A 24,196-nucleotide genomic window follows, 5' to 3' on the forward strand; every position below is an offset into this window, starting at 1 on the left:
TACTAACTAACACAACTAAAAATGAAAATAAAACAAAACCACTCCATGTATGTGGCTCAGAGTCAAATGAGCAAATAGAAAAAAGTACAAGAACAAATACTTGAGGCTTGTGAGAGATGGAGTACCAGGAACTGACAGATGTCCTGTTTTCACTCTGTGGTGGGCAGGAGTCTCACAAAACACTTCCTATAGGGCAGTGGTAAGAGACAGGATGAAGATTCGGGACAGAACTGAGGGAGGTCTCCCCACTGCGCACACAGTCATGCTTGTAAAATAGAGGCCCTCCCAATCCTCTCAACATATATAACCATACATGTTACTTGCCACGGGGAGGTCATAAAAGAGCAATGCCAAGCAATTCTCAGAACACTGAGACTGCTAAGAAACAGCATGGCCACCCTTTGGTCACTTCTGCAATCAAGGCATTGACACACTAGAGAGGCAGGTTGTATTGGGCATAGTGGCACACATTTTTAATTCCAGCACTTGGGAGGCAAATACAGGGGGATTTCTTTAAGTTTGAGACCAGCCTGGTCTCCAGAGTGAGTTTTGGGACAGCCAGAGCTACATAGTGAGAGACTGTCTCAAAAAACAAAATAAAAGAACCCCCCTAACCAACCCCCGCAAACCCAAAACCAATCAAACAAAAAAGTCAGGTATTGTGAAGGAACCCATCCATGGTTTCCAGACTGCGACCAGTACTTACAAACTTGTAGACAGTCTTCATGGCTGGGTTAGCTTTTGTTTTTACAGTATTCAGAATCGCTCCACTTCCTTTCTGTAATAAAAATGTCAATCAGCAATGTGGGCTGAAGGGAGAGTGGGCCAGCACCAACAAAGAGTGCTTCTCTTTAATCAAGCCAGACAACATTTCCAGAGCATGTGACATGAGAAGAGAAGCAGGCCCAGGTGGTTACTGGGGTCAGTTAGGGCCATAGCAGACTCACTGTGTGTGCATGCACGTGTGTGGGAACTGGGGAAGAGACATGTGATAACTAGTCAAAGGAAGACAGTAGGCTCCTGTCAGTACCTGCCCCTGTCTAGGCCTTCTGAGGCAAGGGTTTCCTTATGGTCACCAGAAACTCTTTAGAGAATTTCTAGTTACCATAGATAGTGTTCTGTTATATTTTGTAACTGTGAACTACTTAGTTAACTCATGTCAGGGAAGAAAACAAGGTCCTGGTCAACCAAGACCTTCTGGCAATATGGTTCATCATTTTCTGTGGGGAGCATGGGAGGAAGATATGGAGGAAGGCTTTCCACGGCTTAGGAGGCAGCTAAGTGAGCTCAAGTGCACAGGCCATTTCTACCCTGGTAGCTTGTTGTAAGGCTGTAAGGGCCCTGAGCCAAGGGGTGTCTCTTTGAAGACCACCAGGCTTTGTGTGTATGGGGGAGGGGCAGAGCAGGGTAAATGGGCCAATTTGGATGTTAAGAGTCACACTGCTTACATACAGGGAGTTTGGAGACCAGAAGACTGGGGAGGGCCTCAGAACAGAAAGCATTTGACCTAGACCATGGAGGATGAGTACAGGCTGATGTGGAGCCCAGTAGGATAGGAATGTTCTTGGAGTAGGAAACAAAGGACAGAAGTTGGGAGCTCTGAGAGGGACAGGGGTTCTTGACCTACGGTGGAAATGAGGCTGGGAAGCCAGATGGGGTGGCTTGGACCCAGGGGATCATGTTTCTGGAGGACTTTTAATCAAATGTGTCACATAAGAGATGACAGTAGGCATAGACTTTTTAATTTTTAGCACATTTTTGGTAACTGCTTGCCTTAAAGATTTTGAGTTTTAGTGACAAACATCACAGTTTGACCTAGAAAGCATCCTATGTTGTAGGACAATAGGAAAATTTCACCCACTCATCTATTCCATGCTGCCTTCCAAAATTACTCAGAACACTGTTTAAAGGGTCCTTTGGAGTACTGAAACTCCCTTTATCAATCAGTCAACAGGTCCTTATTGCTTGCCTCTGATGTGCCAAGTGCTGTGTTTGGCCATCCAAGAACAAAGGCAGTCTTTCATGGGGGAGCTGCTTACTCTGGCCAACTGCAGCCACTTCCAGGGGACCTGCCTTGGCAGCAGCTGCGGTTGGCCTGGAGCAGGAGAGAACACTTATCACATTATGCTGGAGTTGCCTGTTTACGTGCCTACCTCCCTAATGAGATGGGGAGCTCGCCCAGGGCAGGATCTGCCCCCCTCTGGATTCTCAGAGGCCAGCTGTCTGTGGCACACAGTAGGCCTTGAGTACACACTCATTAGAAAATCATGGAAAAGTCAGGCAAAATTTGAACTCCTTAGAAGCCACAGGAGCCCTGAGCACCTGGCTCCCAATTCAACAAGACATTTTTCACAGTAGCAGTAAGAGTGAAGAAAAGTCTCCCAGATACGTGTTTTCCATTTTCCCAGGAGCCCTTGCTGTGAAAGACACCGCAGGATAGCAAGAAAGACACATCTTTGGCTTTCCTGTGAAAATGACAACTGGTCATGAAAGGAAATGTTCTAGAACAATACTTCACTCTATGGGCCTTGGCTGGCCTCAAGCGGAGCAAGCCTTTCCTGCCTCATTCCCCTTCCCCCCATTAAGGGAGACTGTCTCCTTCTAGGTGGCCTGGCATTAAGACACAAGCATCTTCAGTTGAGAGAAAGGCATGTCCCATGCCTTGAGGCAGCTTTGTAGGTGGCCACAGAGTCTAGAGGCTGCCACGAGGCCACAAAGGAAACCAGGTGGCTCTAAGTAGGGCACACTTACCCGGACTGTGGACAGCCACTGATGGTACAGTTTATCACTGCCTAGGGGAAGAGAAGTGAGAGAGGCTGTCATTCAAAGATGTCTTTAACTTGTCTTCATGTGGACTGGTAAGCTCACAATCTAGAGAAAGGCTAGACTGTGAGCCTCTGAAGCATGTGGCAGTGAGTCAGGCCCCAGGTTTTCATTCTCAGGGAGTTTTTGTATCATGGCCCACTGTGCAAACTCTCCTTGCTGTGCTTCCAGTTGCACAGCCCCACACCCTGACTAGCCTGGGCTCTTGAGCAATCTGTCTGTCCATCCTTAAGACATAAAAATGTGCTTCCCTCTTCTGGCCACCATACCCTGCCATCTGCATCAGAGTGAACTGAACAGGCAGCTAAAATGTCATATTCTCTGGAAGCTTCTTTCTCTTCTTTCCACTGATTTTTTGGTGTGTGTGTGTGTGTGTGTGTGTGTGTGTGTGTGTGTGTGTAAGAGTGTCATGTAGTTCCTGCTGGCCTCCAGCTTTCTATGTTATCCAAGATGACCTTGAAATTCTGATCCTCCTGGCACAACGCACGTTTATGTGGCACTGGGGCTTGAGCCTAGGACATTATGTATGCTAGGGAAGCGCTCTACCTGCTCCAGCCTTCTTCTTCCCTGGGAACAGCCCTCTAGCTCAGGTCACATCTATATTCTGTGATGCACCAGAGCTGAATGACTCAGTATAGAAACCCTGTGGACACACAAGCTACCTTTGATACATTTGCCTGGTGACAGGAATTGTGGGTGAGTCCCATTCATTGTATCCTGAGGGTCAAGGAGGTCTCAACAGGAGACTTTATTTAGCAATATACAGAGTGCATGTCCCAGAACTCCTCTCCCATGGTCAGAACCTGCTTCTTCATTAAGCTCTTGAATGGTGCAGTGAGAGTTAACAGAGCACCATGCCAACAACACACACTTCAGCCTTTCTCATCCTTCACTGGCTTAATTTGTGTTTGTCTTAGTCATGCATCTCTTTCCCTGAGGACCAAAGCTAGTGCTTACACTGTTTACTCAGTTCTGGGTGTAGTGTTCAGGGGATGCTTGTCAACAGTCTGCCATGACTGTCCAGAGACTCTGCACTGGCTTTAAAATTGTGGTATGGACTGCTTGGACCTGTAAAACAGGTGGCTATGAAGCTGCCTCTGTGAGCCTGGGTATGTTCCAAGGTCATCAGCACAGCCAGAGTAGACAGGCTCAGTAGTAGGAGGGTACATTATTCCACTCTGAAGACTGAAACTACACGCATTGCTATCTCTGCCATCAAAGACCGAACCGATGGCCAGACTGGGACTCAGGAGATGCTCATTACTGACACCTCCCAGTGCTCTAGAGGCTTCCCTTGAAAAAGGAGAGGATGATCCTTCTGAGGCTGGCCACCCAGCCATGAGGTTCACATTTTATTCATTTACTTGTTTGTTTGAGAAAGGTTCTCACTGTACTGCCCGGGCTGCTCCCAACTCCTAGGCTCAAGTGATCCCCTGCCTCAGGCTCCTGATGGCTAGGACTGCACACCACTGCATCTGGCTTGATGATGTTCACACTGTACAGAAACATGTGCTGAGCACTGACCCTATGGCAGGGACTGTTTTGGGGTGGCTTACTTCCTCACTACAGAAGCCCTGGCAGGTCGTCTATGGCACTGCCAGTGCATAAGCAGGAGAGCATTGGCTGGAAAGGGAAATGCCTTGGCCCAGGTTTCACAGCTAGCAATGAGACAGGGGTCCCATTTGAGTTCAGCTCTCCTACTTCGGAATCTGGTAAGTGACCCTTGCATCATGCTGATCACGACACTTTGCCAGACTTTTCTACCCAAGGGAAGCAACTGCTCTGGGATCAGAGGCTTCACATGGGCAAGCTTCGTGCATCCTGTCAGAAAACGAGGAATCTGCCAACTCTTCCAAGTCAGTCTCCTCCCTCCATCTCCTGTAGAAGAAAAAAAAGGTTCTCTGTACCAGGAGGGCCGCAGGCAGCTTCTTACCAGCATATTCGCCCATGTTGATCTCCTCCTCAAAGACATCGCTGAAACCTTCGCCGGAATTGAGAAGGTCTAGTCGGCCATCAATAAACTGGAAAGAGAAAAAGCAAATGTACCACAGCTTGTCTATAGACAAGGGAGCAATCCAACTAGGCACTGTGGTATATGCCAAAACCAGACCAGCTTTTCAAGATGGGAAAGGCCCTTTGGAAACCAAAAGTCTCTTGAAAATGCTGGTTGTGTGTTTCTAACTCAAAAAATGGCAAACCAAGGGCCTGTCTGGCACCTGATGCCCTTTTTACAAAAATCCTCCCCTGTGCCCCGGTCCTCTCCAGGCCTGCCCCCTCCTTTCCCTCACTCTTAGTGCCTAAGGTAGAATACTAGGGACCTGGCACAGGCCTGAGGGAGGCTGGGCACCTGTTTGAAGAGCTGCAACTGTGTGGCATTCTGTAGGAACTGCCTCATGGCTCCAGAGCGGTAGTGGGACACGAAGGCTTCCTCACTGAAGGTGATGGGCTCCTCCTGGGAAGTGGAGAAACGTGATGGTCAGAGGCAGGGACCCCACATCTGCTACTCCTTTACTCCTTACTACGGAATCTGTGATCATCATTCTGTTTCAGGAAGTGAGAATCATATGCCAGGTCAGAGAGAGAGGCTAGCGGCAGCGTGGACAGCCAAGCTCAGCTGTGCAGCCCCACTTACCCCTTCCCTATTAACGACAATCACAACCTATGGGAAGTTAGTGCTGTGCCTGGCAGTGTGACGATTTCCAGACTTTCCCTTCCACAGTTAAGGGTGGAGCCCTGATGTCAGTCAGCACCTCATGCTGAAGGGGCCCTGCTAAGGCAGAGCTGAATCTTTCAGAGCTGGGGCAGAAGGGTGGCACTGTGCTTTCTTTGTTGGTGGCCTTTCCTCAGGTACCAACTATGGAAAATCGTCTTAAACTCATTTACGAAATGATTATTTTGTTTGTTTTTGAGACAGGGTCTTGCTGTGCAGTTCAGGCAGGCACTGAGCTTGTGAGCCTCCAACCCCAATCTTCCAAGTGTTAGGATTACAGGCATGTTCCACCATGCCTACCACACCAGCCTCACCTATATCAAGTTATATTTTACAAAATACTGGCTGATCAAAAGTATAATTTACTACCTGCACAAATTTGTGTTTAAGCTGTTTGATGAATAAGTTTTTGTTCACAAAGTATGTTTTGAGTCAAGAATATGATGCCCCCAGTTTTAAAACAATCAACCAAATAACCGAGGCCTATGTTGTCAACGCCTTGCTCGTTCTTTGAACTCCTTTGCAGTACTTGTGTATGCAGACATGCTTTTAATTTTGGTTTGCATTCCCGCTTCTGAAAGATCTGACTTTTACATCTCGAGCAGTGTTAAGGGCACCCCCTCCTTTCACGGACTTGGTGGCAAACACAAAGATGATTGAAGCTCCGCTTTTATCCTGTTTTAATGAGTTACGTGTTAAATTTGCTGTCTGGCTCCTATAAGTTCCAAGAACTTCTGCTTCAGTCTAGTCAATATTAAGTCAGCAACTGGGCAGCCTCACTGCTCAGGTTGCAAGGATGGCCCAGAAATATGAGAATGGGGGAAATGTGTTTGTATATAGTTCAGCCCGCCCTAGATTTACAAAGGATCTGAGGCAGTTTATGCAAGCATCTATGACAACAAATAAGAAAACTGATTGCTGAGAAACACAGACATGGTGAGATGATTTAGAAACAGTTCTTGGATGAGCTGCTTCTCAGTTTCTCAGCTTCAGTTATAGAAGTATTCTGGATGCTGAGGCAAGGGGGAACACTGCAGACTGAGCTGCACCTGAGGGAAGTCAGCCCCTAGCTTCCGGGGAAGGAGCTGCAGCTGCTCACAGCACATTGGCAAGGATGGTAGGTCCCAACCTTTGCACGTCTTTCTCCTCACTGTTGGGGCCACAGAAGGGCAATATTCTCTCTGGGTGATTTTACACATACTGATGATTTTGACACCAGTCCAAAACCTTGCTAGGCCTCTAAAATGTGTCTTGATCTACATCAGGCACCTAAAACTTACTGCCTGCACTCTCAGTTACGGGCTATTATCTCCATTCAAATCAGTGCCTCCTTCCTTTTCTTGGCTGTCAGAGACTCACTCATGCACAGTTGACCCGTCAGACTTCCAGTGACCTTCCCATCCAGTCTGGGAGGTATTTCACACATTCACTCACTGTTCGCCAGCCATGTCCTTGGACAGGCACAGACTGCTATGCTGGGGGCTCATCCTCATGTTCTGTCCTATTTCACTCATTCTGGTCCATATCAATTCTGGCCAAAGTTCAATCATGACACCATCCTACTCAAAAATCCTGGCTCCCCAGGTACTGCCTTCATGTGATGACTGGATTTTTGTCCCTTCTACTGTGTTCTCTGTGAGCAGACACACTTGTTTGCATAATTTTGCACACCTTACAATGTGTGTGACACACACAAGGGTCTTGTGTGGGAGAAGATGGGGAAACTGTGGCCAGACCAGCAGTCCTTCAGACAGACCCTCTGAGTCTCTTTGTGTCTATTCTTCCACACCTGTTGTTCCAAAGGTATTTTCTGGTCACATGCCACATGTCCATCATATTTATCCTTCCTTCCTCCCGCCCTCCCTTCCACAGTTCTTTTCTTTTGGCATGGGCTCAGGCTTGGGTGTGGCAGTACCTCATCCTTGCTTGGTGCTACCAGGCATTGTTACCCTTAGTGCTAGAACAGTCTTTCCCAGTGTCCTCTCTGACAAGGAGCCTGGGAGGGCAAGTCTCTGCTGAACATAGCTCCACAGTCCCTGGGGACACTGAAAAGCCTGTGTCCTAGTTACAAGTGGAGGGATGTGAGTTAAACCCCAGAATTAGTTCAACCCTGGATTCTGCCACAGGACTTGTAGCCTCAGTGTGACACAGACCCTTCTTGGCCTGATGAAGAACTCTGAGGGTACTATGCAGGGTAGGAGGGTGCTTGTGTTCAGGGTGGAGGGTGTTAGAGCTGCTCAGATTAGCTGTTCACTTGTACCTGGAGCCTTGGCACAGCATCACCAGGAGTTTGCTTAAAGTGATGAATTCAAGAACGTTTGCAACTGGATTTGTGTATGAGGCTAGCCCAAGGTAGGGTTTAGCTGCAGGAGACTCTCACTTTGCAGGAGACATGATATTTTGGGTGTCTTCCACCCTACCCCCAGAAAGAGTTTTTCTGTGTAGCATTGGCTGTCCTGAACTTGCTTTGTAGACCAGGCTGGCCTTGAACTCACAGAGATCCACCTACCTCTGTCTCCACCATGCCTGGCTATTTTGGGTATCTTATCCCCTCATTGGAGGTGGCATCCCCCTGGATCATATTATCTATGTCATAAAGACCGAGAAAAGGACATAGGCATGGATGGGAAACCCCCAGGGAAATGTGACAACAGGGTTTTCTCTGAGATCATCTTAAAAATATCAGGGGTCTCAGGCATGGAAGCAAATACTGTTAAAGGGAAATGGACAGTTACCCAGAGTCAAGTAGGGAGGGCTCATTTCCTGGAGTGACTCTCCTTCCAAGATACAAGGGGTGCCTATAGATGTCCCATTAATGTGTCTAAGAATGTACACCACAAAGGTCTCCTCATCAAACATTTAGGATGCAGAACACCAGCCCTTCTGGGGATAAGCAGGACTCGGCGAAGGCTCCTGCCATAGGACCAGGGTTAGCACACAGAGCTCAGACCCTCTGCTTCGCACACCCATGTCCTACTGCTGTCATGGCGACCCACACTCCACTCTTCAATAGACTACAGAACAGTGTCTTGTTAATTTTCTCCTTTACGAAAACTGCAAGCATTGCTGGTTTAGTTCTCTTATTTGATTGATTAAACCTTTTGTCTTCTTAGGTGACACTCTAGGCGCTGGGGCAACCTGCTGATGGCAACGTTAATTCCAGGGAGTCAGGCCGTGAGCATTTGCGCTTAGATGGCATTAGTAGAGAGTTTTCCATCTATGACCCCAAGGACAGTAAAACACAGCTGCTCAACCCCATCAAGGACTCTGTTACAAAAAGACAAGTTTTCCCTCTTGGATTATCTTCTTGACATATGGAATCAATCGAAAACTCCATCACTAATGAGTTGAATCTTTGTTAGCAGGTGAAGCCCGTGACTCCAAAGGTTTGAATCTTCCAGAAATAATGGCTTCATCCACACAGCATCTTCAGTGCTGGTGTGAAAATACAACCCCCACCAGGTTCTTCAAACAACTTTCTTTGTCCTGCTGACTCCTCTGTTCCTTAACAAATTTAATTGTTATAAAAACCCTACTTTTACTATATGATTATAAGACAAAAAGAGGGCTATCCTCTTTACAAACTGTTTCAAATTTAAAACAAGTCATTTTTGGAAGATTCCTACATTAAATCAAACATTCTACAAAATAGCTCTTATAAGCCAGGTTCTGTGTAAGAATAATAATAAAAAAATACAGGTCCTAAAAATACTAGATACACGGTGGGAAATATATTGAAAGTATAGACCATATAGGAATGGAAGACTATTCTGTCCATGGCAACATTATTTGTGTGTGTGTGTGTGTGTGTGTGTGTGTGTGTGTGTGTGTGTATGTGTGTGTGTGTGTTTGTGTATGGGTGTGTGGGCCTGTGATTCTCTGTGTGTATAGAAGGTTGACATTAGGCATCTCCCTCAATGACTCTCCACCTTATTCTTAAAATAGCTTATATATATATTTGCATATGTGTACAGGAGTGAGTATGTGTAACAGTGTTGTTCATAGGTCAGTGGACAACCTTTGGGAGTTGTTTCTTTCCTTTCACTGTGTGGGTCATGGGGACTAAAACCAGGTAACAGCCTTGGTTGCAAGTGCCTTTACCTGTTTAGCCATCTTTCTGGCCCTTCTCCACCTTACTTTCTAAGACACTGTCTGTCATCAAACCTGTAGCTTGCTGTTTCAGCTAGACTGGCTGGCTGGCAAGCTCTCAGATCCTGCTGTGTCTGCCTTTCAGCCCTGAGATTACAGGGATATGGCCAGGCCTTTCTTTTATGTGAGCGCTAGGAACCCAAACTCAGGTCTTCATGCTAGAGCAGGAAGTGCTTTACCCATTAAGTCAAAATGTGGTATTTCTATACGTTACATATGCCATAAAAAGGAATCTGATATGTTACAGCATGGTTTTACCTCGATAATACTATGTTAACTCAAATAAAATAGTCAAAAGATTGGTAATGTTTTTGTTTGTTTTGTTTTTCAAGACAGGGTTTCTCTGTGTAGACCTGGCTGTCCTAGAACTCACTCTGTAGACCAGGCTGGCCTTGAACTCACAGAAATCTACCTGACTCTGTCTCCTAAGTGCTGTGATTAAATGCATGCACCATCACGCCTGGCTGCAGGTTTTGGTTTGGTTTGGTTTTTCAAGATAGGGTCTCTCTGTGTAGCCTTGGCTATCCTGGACTCACTTTGTAGACCAGGCTGGCCTCGAACTCACAGTGATCTGCCTGCCTCTGCCTCCCGAGTGCTGGGATTAAAGGTGTGCGCCACCACGCTTGTTTTAAGATTAGTAATTCTAAGTGATCAAATTCATATATAGAGGACTAGAATGGTGGCTTCTGGCAGTTGAGGAGCTGTTTAATGGGTGGAGAGTTTCAGATTTAGAAGATGACAAAGTCTGAGAGAGAGATATGGTTGCATGCCAGAGTAAATGTACTGAAGGGCAAAGCACTGCATGTATAAAATGGTTAAGATGGGAAATTTTACAATAAAAAATTTAAATTACAATAAAAAAATCAACAGAACATGGTAGAGTAGGTGATTGTTTATTTTGTATTGGCTTGGAATTTTCCATAATAGAAAGCCAACTACTTCAAAGGAATCCTGTTTGCAGGAGGAGTGAGTGTGTGCAATAGTGTGCATAAGTCAAGTTCAGGAAACAGACAAGCACAGTGTGGCAGTGTGCCTGGCAGCCAGAGGACTGGGATTGCTTTCGTTAAGGGCATCTTTACAAAACCTTGAAACTGTGGATTTAGTCTCTATAAGGCAACTCAACATGGTGAAGAGTGAACCTGTCCTGGAGTCAAAAGGCCTGTCCTTGAACCCTGACTCAGCTGTCAGCCCTGTACTGTCTGACAACTCATCTTGTCTTTCATCATTGGTAATAACTGCAGTGAGACCTCACAGTGTCAGTGTGAGGTTCACAGCAGATGATCATAGATGGATGATTCCACATTAAATTTCTCACAAATAATAGTCTCCCTTAAGGGCAGAGACTGGTCTTGCCATGGCTGGTAGTATGACAAGCAGGCCCGAATGCAAAATGAACACTCTTGAAAAAAAAAATGCTGCTAAAATCTAACCTTTCTACCTCCCTTCCTCCTCCCTCCCTTCCTTCTGCTCTTTCTTTCAAAATCTGTTATGTTGTTTGTTTGTATTATTTACTGACATTCCAAGTAAAGAAAAATGTTAAATATTAGCATGACTTTTGCTGTTCAATTTTATGTCATATGATATTGGTTTTAAAAATACTAAATTGGATGGGCATCATATTTCATAGCTGGTATATGCACCTGTGTTTTTTTTTCTTTCTTTTAAAGATTTTATTTTTAGTTATATGCATGTGCACAAGACTGTGGGTGCTGGGAACTGAGCTCTGGTCCTCTGGAAGGCATTATGTACTCATAACCACTGGGCAAACCAGCTCCTGGGTTCTCATCATTCAATGGAAATGCTGCACTAGATTAACTCAACTGTTTTAATTTTACTTCCCGATACAGGCATAGTCCATACTTTTCTGTCTCAGTGATCAGAAAGGAAGGAGGGGCACGATTGCTCCATCTCCTTTCTTTTTATGTCATTTTCAGAGTAAGTAGTTGGCTAGGACAAGAAATGAGAACACAGCGCATGATGGCTCCTGCGTTAGCTCCTATGTCGCTCACATCACTGAGAAACCAGTCCTCCTCCTGTGCTTGAGGCAAGTTCTGGTTCTAATCAGAGTGTGGCCACGGGCTGCTGGTTCCACTTGCTCCACTGCAGATCTTACCACGTTGAACTACTGCATGCTTTGAGTCTTTCTGATCTCACTTTTCGTGTGTGCTATGTGGGCATTGTGACGTTATGGGGCTGCCATGGCCAGGCTTAGCTCTTTTGCTGGTGTCCATCCCCACTGTCCCACAGGACTTAACAGAATGCACAAGTTCACAGGGAAAGTTTTAAGAATTATAATATGATGGCAGATTATCAAAGTGAGGGCAGGCCTTGTGTGACTGCATAAAGTCCAGGCTGCCGAGACCAGCCTGGAGATCATCCCCGCCTCACCCCATCTCTCCTAGGTTAGTAAGAGCTCAGCAGGTGGTTCTGCAGCTGGCTATCTGCCTAAGATCTGACTCAGGATCTTAGCTAGGTTTTTGGGGTTTCTGGAATCTTGAGCATAACATTTAGGGTTTCTGGGCCTTCCATAGCTGCCTTTCCCTTGTCAGTGGCATCCAATCTACCTCCCCCATACTCATCTATCCTCCTGCAGAACTTCTGGGTTTCCATCTTGTCACTTTCCTCAGAAAACCTTGCTAGGTGGCTCAGGTGAAGAGGGTTCCAGTTTTTCCAGTGTCTCTACCTACACTACCCATGGGCAGACATATTTTCCCAGACTCCTGCAAGCTCTTAGATGACAGGCTCTGCTTTTTTGCTTCGGAGAGGTGGACGGGAGAGCGGGATACACAGCAGCTTCCCGGCCCGGCTGTGTCCTTGCTGCCCCATGTCCTATAACTAGCCATCCTCTTCAGCACAGGCATAACTACATGCCTGTTGGGGTTGCTGGGGACCAGGCTGGAATGAATGGAATGTTGCAGATCAATCAGTCTCAACCTTGACAATCATCTGGGGTGCTCCAATCCCACAACTTTACCAACTAACTCCAGTGTAGAAGCTGAGAACCACTGGCAGAGGTGAGTGACCAGCTTAGAGCAGCCCTAAGAATGCTGGAAAGCCTGGCCCCACTCATCACTAGCAGTCCTCATCTTGGTTGTATTTCACTGACAGACTTCCAAATTCCCCCCACTCCTAGGGCAGAAAGACAGGCTGTGCTGGTCTGATGGCCACTCCTCACAGGTCAGCCAGGCAGCTGCCAAGGGACCAATGTGGCTTCCCTTGTGGTATGGAGCATAGAGCGCCCTAATCCTTATTTACTGGATTATAGGGACAAAACAACAACAACAACAACGTGGGAGAGACAGCTGGGCTCCCTTGCCATAGCACCAGCGGCAGCATGGGCACGGAGAGAAGGGAGCCTGTCAGCTGACGATTCACTGTGTGCCAGCCAGCAATGTCCACCCTTGCCACGGCCTTCACTTACCATTCCCATCTCATGAGGAAGGGACACCCACATGGAGAAGCCTTTAGCCCCAAATCTCAGAGTTTTCCAGTCTAATGACTTCCAAATCCAAATGCAAGCACAGCATACACTGGGATCATGAGGTGGGCATAGGGAGGAGAATCACTGCACAACCAATCAGATGACCCTGACAGGGCTGAGCCAAGCCACCCTTGGAATGACAGGACCAAAAGAGCTTTCTGTAGCAAATGTGGAGTAGGTGAGGCATGCCGGGGGCTGACTCCCTGTAACAAGCCCTAAACAAAGAATCAATGTCTCCTTGTGAAGCCGCCTTGCCATTCGGATGATTTTAAGTTAGGGCAAATGTGGGCGCCCACCCAGAGCTCCTCAGATGATTTGTGGGCCAGAGATGGCCGGGCTGCTGGTATTTGCCCATTCCGGCCACAGCTCCAGTATTGACAGAGGCCCCCTGCACACACTCGCTAGATTATAGTAAAGACATTCGAATCACAGGCGCGTCAGCCCACGCCGCAGCTCATCTGTGCCAGCAGCCCCTTCCTTCAGCATTAACGGAGACAAACAGGGAGAAGTCAGGAAATTCTGATTAGCACAGGAACGCAGATGAGCAGAGAGGCCTGTGGAAGCTGAGGAGACACAATGAAGTTGGTCTTCGTGCATACTAGCTCAAGATTTTCCTCCCCTAAGACATGCAGATGGGAATCAGCTCTTGGAGGAAAGCAGGTGCAGTGATTAAAACCAACTACCACTTGCTGAGCACTCAGAGTGTTGGCTGGTTTTACATGCATTATCCCGCTTATTCTCTGTGGCAACCTGTGAGGCAGGTCTTAGATCACCTCCATTTCACAGACAAGGAAATTGAGGTTCTGCCAGCGAGGTTACCTGCCTGAGGTCACTGAGTTGAGCAGGGGCCTGGCCAGTGTTTGGAGGCAAAGTGTATCTGGTTCTGGGCACATATAACATATTATGTCTCTTGTATTAAGAGACATAGATCACAGGTGTATATTTGTCACCTAGCTGCCAGCTGGAGCTGCTCTAGAGCCAAGCCACAGAGATGGATTATAGGGCAGTAATGCTGAAACGGCTGTGGTTCCACTCCACCTGATGTAGCTTCTGGCTGCTACAATGCAAACCCAATCCCTACCTGGTGCTCTGAGTGTGTGTGTGTGTGTGTGTGTGTGTGTGTGTGTGTGTGTGTGTGTGTGTGTGTGTGTGTGTGTGTGTGTGTGTGTGTGTGTGTGTGTGTGTGTGTGTGTGTGTGTGTGTGTGTGTGTGTGTGTCTATGTGGAGTAGCAGTGGTCGCTCATCGCTGCAGCACAATGATAGCTCTCTCTCAGGGCAGAAATCAAATGGGACACACAGAGATCTCATGATCAACCAGTGTCAGTCAACTCAGGGCCACTGGGAGCTAGATCTGGAGTAAAACAGTGATCTTTTCATCTTAATGTTCCCTTCCACAGGACAGAGAGAAAAACGTGGTTTGAGAAGGCCTACCAGAGAGGGGATCAGGTTTGAGTGCTTCATGGGTCCCTGGGAGAGATGATCAATAGAGTAGCCAGTGTTGGCTGTGCCTATGCAAATCTGCAGCTCAATTATGCAAAGACAAAGGGATATGTGAATAAAACAGAAGCAGCTCCACCTCCTGAGTCATACAAAGAGCAGACACTAGTCCCTTGGTGACAAGGCCCTTGGAGGGGCTGTTACAGCAGTGTCCACATACTGAATTATAGGGCTTGCCTGTTAGCCTCTGGCTCCTCCATTCATTATCACCCCTTTCTTGGATGCCCTCTGTCTGGTGCTGCATGTCCAGTACCTGGCACTGGCTAGAGCCCTGGGAGCAGGAAGCTTCTAGCTGTGAGGAAACAGTAGCACTGCAAAGTGTGAAAAGCATGGGATCTACACCTGACTGGCCTTGCTCCCTTTCCTTGCCTAGGCCTTGGGGTCTTCCTCTGTAAAGTTGAGTGACTGGAAAATCTTCAAGGAAGTTTTAAACACTGACATGCGCTGTTTCTACACATAGAGGAGGTAGTGGCTCCATAGAGAAACAGACCACCACATCAGCACTCCATGCAGATGCAGGAATGGAAGAAATGAGACAGAATGCAGGCCCACCACCCATGGGGTCTGGAACTCAGGGCAGGCCCCAAGTCCTCTGAGATGCTTTTTCATGGTGAGGTGGGAGACCCTGCTTCCCAGCTATGTGAGGATCACAGGTGATTCATGCCAAGTGCTTAGCTGAGGGTACAACTCCTAAGTTCTGGTGGCTTTCTGCCTGTTGCATACATTGACTGTACTGCAAGTAGCTTTGACTCCATGCATGTGTTAGGTACAATCTATACCCAGCATATGATGGGTTCTGGAAGCAAGACTAAACAAGAGCCAGGGGAAAGGGGACTGTCACAAAAGCTGCCTAGATTGTGGCCCTGCTTGGGGCCCTATGATGACTCTTGGTTGAAGACTGGCTTCTTGTGACAGCCCTATGGAGATGGGCTTTTTATCCCTCTCCTTCAGAGAGAGATGTGCCTGGCCCAAGTCTACAGACTAGAAGGAGCCACAGGCTCAGATTTCTCATGGCAGTGCAAAACTCTCAGAACTGGCTCCTTTGCCCAGACAGGGGCTTTCTTCCAGGTTTCTGGAGAATCCAAATGACTGCCACTAATCTTTCAAGTGAAGGTGTCCTTCTCTGTGTACTATGGTCACTACCTAGTCCAAAGAGGCTAGTGGCTCTGTGCTGAGTCTGGATGACCTGGGGTCTCAGCCTCAGAAGGGCTCAGTGCAGCCCAGAATTCCAGAAAGAGAGACGTGAGAGAGCCTCTCTAAGCCTGTTTCCTCAGATGTATAAGGGAAAGATCCTTTAATTCATATTCGAGGTCTTAAATGACATGCAACTCTCTACAGGAACATGCAAAGGGTCAGTAATGAATGTCCACCGTGGCCCTTTTACATGTCTTTTGAGGCTGGCATCATGTCTAAGGTGGCAAATCCTACACCCTCCCTTCAAAAAATATCTGTGATCAAGGTGCTCCTGTCTGGAAAGAGTAGGGAAACGCTATACAAGGAGGAGGGGGAAAAAAAAAAGCAAAGCACCAATGAGAGGCAGGGGTGGGCTAAGTGGAGTAGGATGATAGGGTGTGAGCAGAGAGTGGGTTGGGCAGGAAGCAGAGAGGAGCTGGCATCCTGGGGTATGAAAGCATATCATGCATGGGTGAGGGAGGGAGACGCTACTTTGCTCCTTCCTCATTGGGCACATTTTCCTGAGAGCTAGTGATTCAAGAAGTGGTGGATGCTGGTGCCTCAGAAGACACAAATTTCACTTCTCAGCACATTCTGACTATTCTTTTGCAAGCACTTTCCAGGTAGCAATGAATGAGTCATAAGGAGAATTTTCAGGAGCTTCCTGAAGGGGCTTTGTTTACTCAGAGGCTCACCTCCCAACAGCCACCTTGTCACCCCTCAACCCACTGGTCCTAGTGCTTGTAGAACCAAGTATAGTTCAGAGGTGGAGAGAAGCCTTAATAGACGGCCACAGCTCCTCATTCCCCAGATACCTTGTGGTCTAGTAACCAGAACAAACCGTAGTTATCCAGAGGGTACCAGTGACTCCTGCTCTTTCATGTGCCACGTCTTCTGCTGGGGAATTTTCATGCCTTGTAAGGCCTAACGAAAGATCTAGCTGACTGAGGACACTTGCCATGGCTGAACTTCCTGTGGGTCCTGAGCACTCACGCTCTCCATTGCGAAGGGCATTTGTGGCTAGTCATGCCCTTGCCTAGTCACCTATCAGTTCCTAATCCAGAGTTGTCTTCCTCAAGGGCAGAGGTGTTCGAAGCATTGCTTGCTCCCTGCACAGTACCAGGACAACAGGCATGCTTGAAGAAGAGGCAAATAGAGTGCACAGCCAGCCAGAGGATGTGAGGAAGGCTAAGGGAGAGAGGCAGGGAAAAGAGAAGGTGGTATGTGCTGGGAGGGGTGGGGAGCGGAGGAGGCAGGGAACCCCGGCTAATTAGACCACATGTGCAGAGAAGCATCTGGCTCCAAGTACAGCAGTTTCCAGCGCTCCTGGAGTTGTCTTGGAGACGACCACATGACCCGCCCGGAGCTGAGGCTCTGGGGCAGCAATCCAGATGCACTCCTAACATATTCTGACAGAGAGCAGATGGGCAGCTATTGCTGGGCCAAAAAATGCCAGCTCTGCTCGCCTCCAGAACCCGCATGCCCTCGCTGATCATTTTCATCATGTAAAGTCACTTTTAAAAAATTTATTTTTTCCTATTGTTTGTATGTCTGTCTGTCTGTCTGTCTGTCTGTCTATGGGTGTTTTTTCTTGCATGGATGTCTGTATACATGAAGTTCAGAAGAGGATGTCAGATCTTCTGGAACTAGAGTTATAGACAGTAGCAAGCTGCCATGTGGATGCTGGGAACTGAACCCGGGTCCTCTGGAAGAACAGCCAGTGCTCTTAACTGCTGAGCCACCTCTCCAGCCCCAGTGTAAAGTTACTCTTAACTGCCTCTATCCACCTGTTCTCTCACAGATTGGCATGGGCACCACTACTTGTGTACCCACTTCCCACCACTTCAATTTTCAGCCTTGTCCTGTGGCACAGATGAGGAGATGTTACCACCTTTGACAAAGGGGCTCTTGAAACTAGACTCCCTGCTGCAAGACTGCCCCAACCCCTCAATTCAAAGTACATAAACTCCTTGTTATGTGGTCTTACCTAACGGAGTAGGCAATCTTTTGCAAGGTATGTGGATATGAGCTCTGGTGGCTGAGCTCCTATTCTACCTGCACTGGCCTTGGGCAGGCTATTGGCTGCTCTAAATTCAGTTTAATGCTCTGTGAAGTGGGCTTTGCAACATCCACCTTCACAGATTTATTTTGTTTTTGTTTTGTTTCTTATGGTTTTTTGAGACAGGGTTTACAGATTTATTTTAATGGAATCAATGCAATAATAACGGAAGAATCATGAAGATTATAAATTCCTGAACAAATTTTAATTTTGACTTGGATAAAAAATTTTAAAACTTAAAAAACTGTTGTTGGAATATAACATCAAACTTTTCATATATATGCATTTGAGAAAGTATCTCATTACATATTCCTGGCTGACCTATGCAGATTAGGCTAGTCATGAACTCATAGAACTCTTCTTGTCTCCGCCCCCCAAGACAGGATTTCTCTGTGTAGTTCTAGCTGTCCTAGAACTCAGAGATCTGCCTCCCTCTGCTTCCTGAATGCTGGGATTAAAGGTGCGTTACCATATTTAGTATTTTTCTTTCAAATATTGATTATGTGCTTGTGCACATGTGGAGATCAGAAGCCACTTATGGGAATTGGTTCTCTACTATCGCTTAAGTCTTGGGTCTCAAACCCAGGCCATCAGGCTTTGTAGCAAGTGTTTTATCTGCTGAGCCATCACAACAGCCCAAACCTAAAACATCACAAGCAGATCCCTCACATGAGCTGAGAAGGGAAATAGCAAGAGCTTAGGTCTGTACAAAAGTAGACAGTAGTGGCTGTGTGCATGTCTCTCAAGGTCTTTAGTAAGGTGGAAAAATGTTTCCTGTTGGAGAATTAGGCTGGGGCTTTAATTTTATTTCTGGTTGTTTATTTGCTAGGTAGTTTAATACTCTAGATCCTCAGTTTACCCATCTGTATATAGAGAGTACTTACTCTTACCTCCTGCGAGCATAGTCCTGTTGTAAGTTGCCCAGCCAGTGGGAGGCACTCAGTACATTAACTTCATTTTCATCTCTCCTGCTGATTTGGCGGGATCAAATACAACTGAGGCTGGGTAGGATAGTGGCAAGCAGAGGTTCAGCTAGATGGGGCTCAGTTTCCTCTTCTGAGAAAGTGAGAGGGGCTGCCTTGTCATGTTATTGTTGTACATACAGTTTAAAAGGAAGCAATGAACATGGAGGGTTTTTAGCATTTAGTCACAGCTGTCCTTACAACCCTCCTTTTCATTACTGGAGAAATCCTACATGGTTCAGGAAAAGCCATGCCCTTTCTGTAGGTGTGGTTTGGGCACTGATGCCACATGGACTAAAGGGAAGTATATTTTGTTTTTGATGTCTGGAAGTGTAGGGAAGGAAGGATGCCACTAGCGTGGGGCGGGCTGTCAGCGGTCCCAGCCGGCAGTCTGAGTGGTGTGCAGCATGGCGGTCCAGGTGCACTGGCTTGTTTATGAAGCACCGTGGGGCTCCCGCTGCCACGCACTTGCCTGCCAACCGCAGGTGTGGGGAAGGCCTGGCTAAAAATATTGCGAACATGGGTTTAATGTCACCCAGCAGAGACTAATGATTGTTTTAAGTAAATATTAATTATGAGTTACCCAGACAGTGCCAGAGTGGCATGCACGCTTCTGTGTCTAAACATGTAGGTGAAACAATCGTTTAGGTAAATGGCTTTTTATACCATTCCTCTGGGAAGTTCAAGGGCTTGTAGGCTCTGACTATGTGCAGGTTCCTGATTAAAATAATTGGTGGTGTCTTGATAAGCAGTGGGCAGGAATTTCCTTTTGTGACAGATGATCTCCCCTGGACCAAATAGCTGGTTCAGTTCTACTGAACCAAATTTTCCATGAACACTGTCACAGTGTTGGGAAAATTGAGATTTGGTTTAAGGCCCAGCATGCTGGCAAGCAGATCTGGGGCAAGTGTGGCCCTAAGAGCCCACTCATAGGGGCTGCTGATCTGCAGTGATATTCTAGGACTCTGCCCTCATGGCTATGTTTCTTGTCCCACATTCCTCTCTCCCACTGGGTGGGAAGCTAACATTTGCTGATCACTTTGAGAAGGTTTTAGCATCTGGTGGCCCATGCACACTTACCCAGGGAAGTTTTGTTCATTCATTCTTGGGCCATGGTTTGGCCTCCTTGACAAAGCTGCTCATATGATTTTGAGGTACTGCAATCCTGGATAGTAAGCAGGGCAGTAGCAGTGGTGGTATGTGTTGACAAGGGTAATGGGTACTCTGTGTTTCCTATGCTAAAAGCCTTTCTAGGCATTTCCTTTGTCTGTACTCAATGATTTAATCCTCACAGCAGCCCTGTGAGGTAGACATCATATCTCTCTCATTTTACAGTTGGGAAGCTGAGCTACAGAGATGTGAGGCATACAGGCATATTTGTTGATTCCTATTCCACATGACTCTACATAAAAGTAGGGTCAGAGTCTTTTGTAGTCTGGGCTCCAGGTCTACAAGATGTAGAAAGATTCAGTCCTACCCAAGACCAACGCCTGTGCTGGGTGGCCTCAGGTTCTGCCTTCCCCGACCCTTGCCTTTGAACTCCTGGATCTTGTTATCATGCACCAAGTCCCTCCGGTGATAGTTCTGAGAGGGGGGTGAGCACTGTACTTGACCCCTTGGGACCTGGGATGGACCAAACCCAGAGAACCAAATGGACCATGTACTGCGAAAACTGTTAGGGTCACAACACTGAGCTTTCAAAAGGGCTTTAGTGATGGTCAGGGAGATAAGCATTTAGGGATTGGGGCGAAGTCTCTGCCTGGGGACATATGGTGGCTGGACTTCTGGCCATCTCCTTCCCGAGGCTAGCCCATGGGATAAAGAGCAGTTTGGATACTAGGAAGGGGCAGCCCCTCTTCACCATATGACTAGTAGTGCCTCACCTTTGGAAATGCCGAATCTCTACCCCCATTATTTATTCCCAGTAATACTGATGACAATGATAATAGTGATAGAGTCACGGGGAGCCTGCCCTTCATATTCCGACAGTATTTATTCTAGTTACCAGGAGATATGCGGAATATTTGGGGGATAGGATCTCAATGTCTGTTTACTCTGAAATGCATAAAGAGACAGTGCATTCATACATGCATAATATAAGCCTGCTTTTCTTCAGTGCCGAGAGCTAAAGCCAGGACTCCCTACATACTAGGTGAAGGCTCTACCACCAAGCCACATTTCCAACAGAGCTTGTGAGAAAGCATGTGTACAGAAATGGGAATGGGTAATCTACATGGCAGGTATGTAGGTTTTCACTGTAACTGTCTTGCTTGTATATTACAGAAAGGAATTGTGTGTGTGTGTGTGTGTGTGTGTGTGTGTGTGTGTGCTTTTTAATTTTCATTATGAAATTATTGGGTAGAAACCCTATAGGGTGAGTGTAAGTGCCAGAACTCCAGCAGGGGAATCATTATAGCAGGATGGGTATTCCACAAGTGGAGGGGAGGCCAAGCATGGCATTCTGCTAATATAGTGTATTTATTGTTAATGCAGTGATAGGGCAGTATTAAAAATGAGTTAGCTATAGGGTTAGTAAGTTGGCTCTGGAAGGTCTAGCGACTTTGCCCAAATCCCTGTAACAAGCAGGTAGCGGTGGGTTCTCAATCATGCAAGTCTGAATATTTCCTCTGTCATCTGCCACCCTTCAAAAGGTCACCTACATCAGCAGCCCTCCTTTGTTCTTGATGAGAGGAGCAGCTGGGCAGACTGACACCGGAGATCACTTTCCAATCACATCCCAGTCACTCTTCTCCTGCCCACTGTCAGCTGCAACCCAGAACATTACAAAAAGCAGTGGTGGTGAGTTCTGCTCTTCAGATGACACTTTAGCCTTTGAAGGTGGTTGCTTCATTGATTGCACACAGCTCTGGAAGGACACTGGAATTCCTGAAGCTTATATCCCACTTGGCCAGAAAGCTGGGAGCTCAGTGGGTGGGAGTTAAGGCTGAGTACTGTGCCTTCCCCCTTTTCTGGCCTTGGTTAGTTTGGAAGGAAGGAAAGAGAGGTGGATGCCGGTGTTTGGTCTGGACGGTTTCACGAACTCCCTTTAGAAGTTGCCCATGCTAACTGGTAGGTCGGCAAGGAACTGTCAAAGACCATCCCAAGAAAGCCTGGAAAGAGCTTTATTTAGAAGTGATGACTGGGTAAGGCAGATGACAGCTACGTTAGTTTTACTGGTGATATTGTCTGGTTACAGGATAGAGTCTCTGTAGCCTCCAAGTAGGAGCTAGTATGTGGGGCTTGTGAACACTGAACTCGCTTGCTTTAGAAGAGATACAAGGTAACAACTACTCCTGCAGATGCTCTATCTTGCACCAAGGCTCTTACCCCGAGGCTCTTCTGATTCTGCCTGGCTGTCTCAGTTGCCTCCCAGCCTCTTCCTCTTCTGCCCCTACTAGCATAGCTGCCTCCTCTCTGGGGTGCTGCTTCTAAGCTTGCTTCACCTGCTCCTGCTGCTTTGCTACCCATGAGCGACTTTGACTATCACTTCAGCCTAAGTCCTATCCTGCCTTTGTGACAAGCTCTAAGGCTGTTTTTAGGGTATGCCAGCCTCCAACATCTCTCCAGCCACAACTTCTGCAAAGCAGAAGCCTCCACTCCTGCCAGCTGTCCTCAGCGTTCTGTAAGTTGTAGCCAACGCTATGCCTTAGGCCTTCTGGCTTATGCCATTCCTTTTGTCTGGAATGCTAATCTTTTCTGTATCAGGCTAACCACTCCTTATCCTACAGGTAAAGTTGAGCATCATGGCCTCCACAAAACTGTCCTTTTTCCCACACCTGCACACTGCTAGGTCCTCTGAACCCCCAAGAGCCCCAAGCTTACCTATATGACACCACATATCAGGTGCTATCTATTCCTGTTTTCACTCAAGGACATGAGCTCTTCAGCCATAGGGGTGAACTGTCTTACTGGGTCCAGTGCTCCCTTACTTGGTACACGACTTGGTGTGTGAAGTAAGACTGAACGCAGGGTGTGTTGAATGAACTGTCCATTCTTTTTTATGGGAGTGAGCCTCATAAAATGAAGTGGCTTTTGGTACAGTGAAAGAACACTAACAGAGTTTATAAGAGACCCACATGGTCCCTGAATTCTTCCTATAGCAGACGGTGCCCCAGCAAGGCTGCAATTATAGACATGAGCACAACACACATGCACACATCATTTAAAAAAATTTCACAGAATGCACTTAACGCGGATTTTTTTTCTTATTGGAAACCTGTTTACAATCTTGTCCACTGTCAGTCTTAAATGTCACTCTCCAGAAAGATGGCTGCTGCCAGGAGGAATTTATTTTCAAATTGAATCACAGCATGTTCATGCAGGGAAGCGCCTCTTTTGAATCTCCAAATTGGAGGGAATTCAGGGAAGAAGAGAAAGTGAGGTGATTAGAATCTGCAGAGGCTGATTCAGGAGGAAAAATTATGAGGCTAAAATATGTGCGGGTGAGCTAAACAGCAGCTATTAGTGGTGGAGATGGAGGGGGTGGGGTGACAACTACCTACCACCCAGAAACCTACCAGAATGATGAGCAGGCATAGCAAGACTGGGAACAAGAAATAGGGCCCAGAGAACGAGGTGGTGGGGAAAGCTGAGGCCACAGGAAGCACACAGACACTCTCTTGCTCCCCTCCCTGGGCAGGGAAGCTGGGTGCTATGGCCCTCTCCACCCTCTACCCAGCAGCCATCATCACTTCTGTCCTAAAGGGATTCAACTGCAGTTCTGTGAGACTAGGAAACCCAAGCAGGGAAGAGCGGGCCGGGTTCCTTCCATTTGACCACTCCACGACTCCATCACTCCTGTTGGAGGCGAAATGATCTTAAGGCCCCTTGAAAGTAGAGCCTTTATGCAGAGCGGACTCTGCTTTTTTGTGGTGGCTTAGGAATAGATCATCAGCTTTTAGGACACATGGAACTCAGTATAAACAATTTTGTTTTGTTTTTCTGAGACAGGGTCTCACTTGTAGATCAGGCTGGCCTGTACCTCACTATGTAGCTCCAGTCTGGCCTTGAACTCTTGGCAATTCTCCTGCCTCAGCCTTCCAAGTGCTGGGATTATGGGTGTGTGCCACAATGCTTAGCTCATTATCTTTATTGTTATATTTTAAGCACAACAATGTAGACAGTGACTAGTCTGGGCTCTTCATCTCTTATCCCCTTGGCCTGGCAAGCATGCATCATAGCCCAGCCTTTGGGAAGCTGACTGTACATCTATCTACAAGGCAGGAGAGATTTCATAGACTTTTCCCACTACTTTAGTAGGTAGATGCACAGAGCCTATCTGAACTAGCACAGTCTAAAGGGGGCCCACCTATCTTATAGGCAGGCACGCACTCATCACCTGT

The 24,196-nt window shown here is 47.0% G+C and overlaps 1 protein-coding gene across 17 annotated transcripts in view; it reads right to left on the bottom strand.

Moving 5' to 3' along the window:
* The window catches only part of DENND1A (DENN domain containing 1A), a 476,985-nt gene that overhangs the window by 57,478 nt on the left and 395,311 nt on the right, over positions 1-24,196 (bottom strand). For all 17 annotated transcript variants that reach the window (XM_084797945.1, XM_084797940.1, XM_084797948.1 and 14 more), the window contains 4 exons: positions 5,171-5,275; positions 4,757-4,844; positions 2,752-2,792; positions 707-778 (listed from right to left, as the gene is read on the bottom strand). In XM_084797945.1, the coding sequence (XP_084654071.1) occupies positions 707-778; positions 2,752-2,792; positions 4,757-4,844; positions 5,171-5,275 (306 nt within the window). The remainder of the gene's footprint in view (positions 1-706; positions 779-2,751; positions 2,793-4,756; positions 4,845-5,170; positions 5,276-24,196) is intronic.

This window comes from Acomys minous, assembly GCF_964271855.1.
Source record: "Acomys minous genome assembly, chromosome: 10".
NCBI lineage: Eukaryota > Metazoa > Chordata > Mammalia > Rodentia > Muridae > Acomys > Acomys minous.